Source organism: Phyllostomus discolor, chromosome 4, assembly GCF_004126475.2.
Source record: "Phyllostomus discolor isolate MPI-MPIP mPhyDis1 chromosome 4, mPhyDis1.pri.v3, whole genome shotgun sequence".
Lineage (NCBI taxonomy): Eukaryota > Metazoa > Chordata > Mammalia > Chiroptera > Phyllostomidae > Phyllostomus > Phyllostomus discolor.
In genome coordinates this window covers 188,046,951-188,052,950 of record NC_040906.2, presented here as the reverse complement: position 1 = coordinate 188,052,950, position 6,000 = coordinate 188,046,951, and the positions used below count along the sequence as shown (strand labels likewise).

The window sequence follows — 6,000 nt, the reverse complement described above, 5'->3', positions numbered from 1 at the left end:
TTTTTATAAGTGGTCCTAATTTTTTTCTGGAACAAGTGAACAAAGAAATATGTAAATCAGACAATATACATATAGTTTATTTTTGTTCTGATTACTACAATATATTTTGCTCTTGAAACATTCTCAATAACTTGTTAAAAATTTAATGATAATTTTGCCATTTATAACATTTTACTTTAATATTATATAAAAACATAAATGTTATGCAAAGCTAGTTGCTTTACTAATTTTTCCCTTTTAACCTACTGTTTTACAGGTCATCCACACCTAGAGATTTTTCAAGGAGACACGGGGAGCCAGTGAAAAGGTGGATGGCATTCTTTAGGGCCCACGGCTTAGAACCCTTAGAACCCTAAGACATTCTGAGAAGTATCCAGTTTTTTTTCCTGTTGTTGTTGTAAACACCTGATAGAAGGGAAGGAGGAAGAGAGAAATACAGGGTCATGCTATAACACCTGAAAAGATTTGAATAACTAAAGAAAGAAAAAGTAAGTTCAACTGATAACATTCCATGTTTTTAAAGCACAGCGCCAGTCCCTGAGCGAGCCATTCAGTCTATGCGTCAAACACGTAGCAGATGCACAGTAAATAACTGTTAAACAAGGTAAGTCTGTATTAGAGCCCTGTTACTGAATCAAAGCTACATCTACATGACATCTAGTGTTGTATTCATATAGACACCACATTAGAAAAAGCAATCTTGCTGGGGATGTCATAAAATGACAGACGATCAAGAGATGCAGTTTATTCTAATTTTTATCAACAGCAGCAATTATATTTTACATCAAAAAAGACAAATTAAAAAGAAAATATGTCAAATAATCTATGGATCTCCCATATTTTCATTCATTTTATAACAGAGAGGTTATATTTTCATGGATTCTATAAGATATACTATAACATCAATTATTCCTTAGAATTTTAAGAAATATGGCTTATGTATGAGGCTTAAATGGTGAGCCAGTCTTGATCAGCTGCCTCAAAACTGGTTCAGGGTCAAGTTTTAAAATATGAAATCTGAACAGCATGTGAAGGCATAATAATGACTATGTCATCAACAGTCAGTTTATTTCCTGGTAAGCAGTTCTTCAGCCAAGATCCTCAGTTTCTGACCAGGGTAGACGTCTCATAGTACGTCTCAAGCGGGCACGGTAAGACAAAGAGGATCATAGATCTTTATCGTTTCGTCCCAAGCACAGTCAGCCACCTAGAAAACAAGAAGGGACACAATTTACAGAAATTAAATACTGACAGCAAGAGCCTAAGTCATTTAGAGTGTAGCGGATCATGCACTAGTAAACCTATCTTTAAAAAGGAAGAACACAGGGTATGTTTTTGATAGAAAGTCTATTTTCCTTTTCTAAAACACATTTCAGGGACTATTTCCAATTGGCTAAAGATGCCTGTAAGGATTTCCCCCTCCCCTCTCCCCACCCCAGGGCTACATAACTTCTCATCCCTCCCGAGATAAATGTTGGAAAGATGTACTCCTCAACTGTGAACAAAGGCACTGTGCTAGGAATTGTGGGGATGGCATGGAGATAAAGTACAGCTCTTGACTTCAAAGAATGGCTCATTCATTCAGTGAAAAATGTGCTAATAGAGACTGTCCTAGGAGGAACTTTTTGAATCCAACTGGGAAGTAAGAAGATTTCACAAATGCTGAGGTGTTCGCACCGGCCCTCTTTTGGGGCAGACATGAGAGGCAAGGACATTCAAGTCTAAAAAGCCACATTAAAACGTAAAGGGAGAAAAGTCATTGGTGCTCAGGAACTGTGAGTTAAAAACTTGGTAAGTGTAATGTCTCAGGGTATGATTAATATATAAAATCAATTGTATTTCTACACACTACCTAGAAAAAAATTCTAATAAAAAATTTTAAATCTATGTATAATAACACCAAATAAAAAATACTTAACAACATATTTAACAAAAGACATGCAAAGTATCCACACTAACAGCTAAACCATTGCTGAGAAAAAATAAAGGCCTAAATAAGTGAGGAAATATATATACCATGTTCACGGGTTCAACTTTGTTAAGAATTTAATTCTCCCCCCAAATTTATAATTCATAATTCTAGTAGGCTTTTTCATAAAAATGAACAAGGTGGCTTTTCAAGTTTATACAGAAATGCAGAGGACCTAGAACAACCAAAAGAATATTGAAAAATAACAAGAAAGTTGTAGCATTTATACCACCCACCTTAAGATTTGCTACAGTAATCAAGACAGTGCAGTTTTGATATAAGGGTACACAAGTAGCTCAAAGGAAAGAAAGAGAATTCAGGAATAAACCCCACAGTTAGACAACTGCTTTTCAACAGATGCACAAAAACCACTCAATAGGGGGATAAGTCTTTTCAACAAATGGTGCAAGAACTGGATATCCATATGAAAAAAAAAAACGAACTTCAACTCGAACTTCACACCATAAACAAAAATTAATTTGAGGTGGATGGTCTATAGTCCTAAATATATAAGCTAAAGGTACAAAGCTTTTAGAAAAAATAAAACAGAATATATCCTCAATCCGAAGATAAGTAAAAATTTCATAGTCAGGACACAGAAATTGATAATCAAAAATGTTGATAACTTAGACTCAATAAAAAGTGAAAAAACTCTCGCTCATCAAAAGACACTACTTAAAGAAAACAGGCAGGCCACAGAGTGGGAGCAAACATTCACAACCTCTGACAAAGAGCTTGTATTTAGACTATATGAGGAACTACTATGACCCAATAACCAAAGGACAACCCAATTAGAAATGGGCAAAAGACTTTGTTAACAGACAAACTCTAATACATGAATGGCCACTAAGCACATGAAAAAATGTTCAACATCATTAGACATCAGGGAAGTGCAAATAAAAGCCACAACGAGATACCACTACATACTCACGAGAATAGCTAAAATTACAGATAGACAGTGTCAAACGTGAGCAGGGATGCAGAGCAGCTGCACCACTCGCACGCTGCTGGTACAACCACTTTGGAAAACTGGCTGTTTTCTTTTAAGGCTAAATATATTCCTATCCTTAGACCCAGTAATCTCACTCCCAAAGGCTTATCCAACAGAAATGGAAACATGTTTATGAAACAATTCATACAAGAAAGTTCATAGCAACTTCATTCACAATAGCATAAAATCAGAGGCGTCCTGCAGTGCAAGCCCTGACAGTTAGCTTTTCTTTGTGTAATGCCAAGTGCCTGGTGAGCTTTGATTGAGAAGGCATATACTGCAGAGAGGCATCTGCTTCAGAAAGGCTATCTCAGATACACACACTGCCAGCCACACAATAGATCCGTGTAAGCCCTGAAGTGCTTGTCCATTCTAGGTCCTATAAGTAATAAACTCCTTTTTCTTTAAAGCTTCCTAATGTTTATTGCTGACGAGCATATTGTGATGATAATGAAAAACCACAAGGTTCGGTCAGTCATAACACTGGTTTATTTCTTTATTTATGTTTAATATATTTTATTGATTATGCTATTACAGTTGCCCCATTTCCACCCCCTTTCCTTTATGTCCCTCCACCCACTCCCACACACATATCCCCCCCTTAGTTCATGTCCATGGTCCGTACATGTAAGTTCTTTGGTTTCCCTATTTCCTATAGTACTCTTAACCCCCACCCCCCGTCCATTTTGTACCTACCACTTATGCTTCTTATTCCCTGTACCTTTTCCCCCATTCTCCCCTCTCTCCCGCTGATAACCCTTCATGTGATCTCCATTTCTGTGATTCTGTTCCTGTTCTAGTTGTTTGCTCAGGTTGTTGTTGTTGTTGTTTTTTAGGTTCAGTCTTTAATAGTTGTGATTTTGTTGTTATTTTACTGTTCATAGTTTTGATCTTGTTCTTTTTCTTAGACAAGTCTCTTTAACATTCCCTATAATAAGGGCTTGGTGATGCTGAACTCCTTTAACTTTACCTTATCTGGGAAGCACTTTATCTGCCCTTCCATTCTAAATCATAACTTTGCTGGATAGAGTAATCTTTGATGTAGGTCCTTGCCTTTCATGAATTGGTATACTTCTTTCCAGCCCCTTCTTGCCTGTAAGATTTCTTTTGAGAAATCAGCTGATAGTCTTCTAGTTGGACAGTCCTTTGTAGGTAACTATCTCCTTTTCTCTTGCTGCTTTTAAAGTTCTCTCCTTATCTTTAATCTTGGGTAATGTAATGATGATGTGCCTTGGTGTGTACTTCCTTGGGTCCAACTTCTTTGGGATTCTAAGCTTCCTGGACTTCCTGGAAGTCTGTTTCCTTTGCCAGACTGGGGAAGTTCTCCTTCATTATTTGTTCAAATAAGTTTTCAATTTCTTGTTCTTCCTCTTCTCCTGGCACCCCTATGATTCAGATGCTGGAATATTTAAAGTTGTCCTCGAAGTTCCTAAGCCTCTCATTTTTTGAACTCTTGTTTCTTCATTCTGTTCTGGTTGAATGTTATTTCTTCCTTCTGGTCCAAACCACTGATTTGAGTCCCAGTTTCCTTCCCATCATTGTTGGTTCCCTGTGCATTTTCCTTTATTTCACTTTTCATAGCCTTCACTCTTTCCTCTATTTTGTGACCTTAATCAATTCTGTGGGTATCCTGATTACCAGTGTTTTGACCTCTGCATCTGATAGGTTGGCTATCTCTTCATCACTTAGTTGTATTTTTTCTGGAACTTTGATCAGTTCTTTCATTTGGGCTTTTTTTTTTTTAATCTTAGCGCACCTCTTACATAGTAAGGGGTGGAGCCTTAGGTATTTGCCAGGGCGGGGCTACCGACATTGCTACTTGTGGCACAGTACATAGGGGAGGGGCCGAGAGAGAACAGTGCCGCCTACTCAGCTTTCCATCAGCGTTCAGTCACTTCCCACACAGCCTACAAGCAAATTGGGCCTTCACCCAGGAATCATAACACTGGTTTAGAAACCGGAACCAGGTAAGTGCCCCCAGGCATTTCTAGCTGATGACATTACTATTCAATGGCTGACAATGGCACAAAACACAACCAAAATGCCCCTCGACAAGAGTGGATAATGAATTGTAATAAATTCATACAACGGAATGCTGCTGAGCAATACGACAAAGGGAACTGCTGATAAGCTCAATAACATGGATGAATCTCAGATAAGGAGCTGAGTTCAAGAAGCCAGAAACAAAAGAATACATATAGACATTCCATTATATAAGTTCTAAAACAGGCAAAAACTAATCTAAGGTAAAAAAAAAAATGAGGAGAAAGAGATTGATTGATTCCAGCTGGAGGTGGTGTGGGGAAGGGGAAAGACTGGGAAGGGCTGAAAGGGAATTCTGGAGGGAGATGCAAATGTTTCGTGTTGCGATAGGATATAGATTACTCAGGCTTATCTGTCGAAATATATATCTAAGATTTGTACCTTCCAATGTATGTAAATTTTACCTAGGAATAGTAGGAACAGTAATGACAATAACAATAACTGAATGAAGGGTGGGAAGTGAGTAGAAGAATAAATAAAACAAGAAATTTGATAACTGTTGAAGCTAAGTAATGTGAGTCCATTATTCTATTACATTTACTGTTATACATTTGAAATAAAAAAAGAAAAAACATACAGGTAGTAACATGAAGGATGGAGTAGCAAGAAAGTGATTTTGAGCAAGGTATTTGCACTCTGTTTTCCGCCTTGTCATGGCTACAAAGCCCTAAAGTTATACAAAGGGAGCCTGCGGTCTTGGTCGAGCTAATTGTGAATATAAGGCTCAAATTAATCACAATATATTAACCCTTATCATTCACCAGTAACATTTTAGATCAGAATCCAACCTAGATAGAAGGATAGAAGGATAGAGATCATTTAGTTAAAACTTTTTAAAACTAAATTTACTGAGGTAACGTTGGTTAATGTTATATAAATTTCAGGTGTATAACATTACATTTTGACATCAGCATTCCCTGTGTGCTTCCCACCTGACGTGTAGTTGCCTTTCTTTCCTATAGATTTGACTCCCTTACCCACTTCACCCTCTCTCTAC

The 6,000-nt window shown here is 37.3% G+C and overlaps 1 protein-coding gene across 1 annotated transcript in view; it reads right to left on the bottom strand.

The window, feature by feature from the left end:
* Window positions 1–219: 219 nt before the first annotated feature.
* PEX7 (peroxisomal biogenesis factor 7) overlaps window positions 220–6,000 on the bottom strand; it is a 73,071-nt gene continuing 67,290 nt past the window's right edge. The window contains exon 10 of the mRNA XM_028509744.2: window positions 220–1,207. Coding sequence (XP_028365545.1) covers window positions 1,139–1,207 — 69 coding nt within the window. The 3' untranslated portion in view covers window positions 220–1,138. The remainder of the gene's footprint in view (window positions 1,208–6,000) is intronic.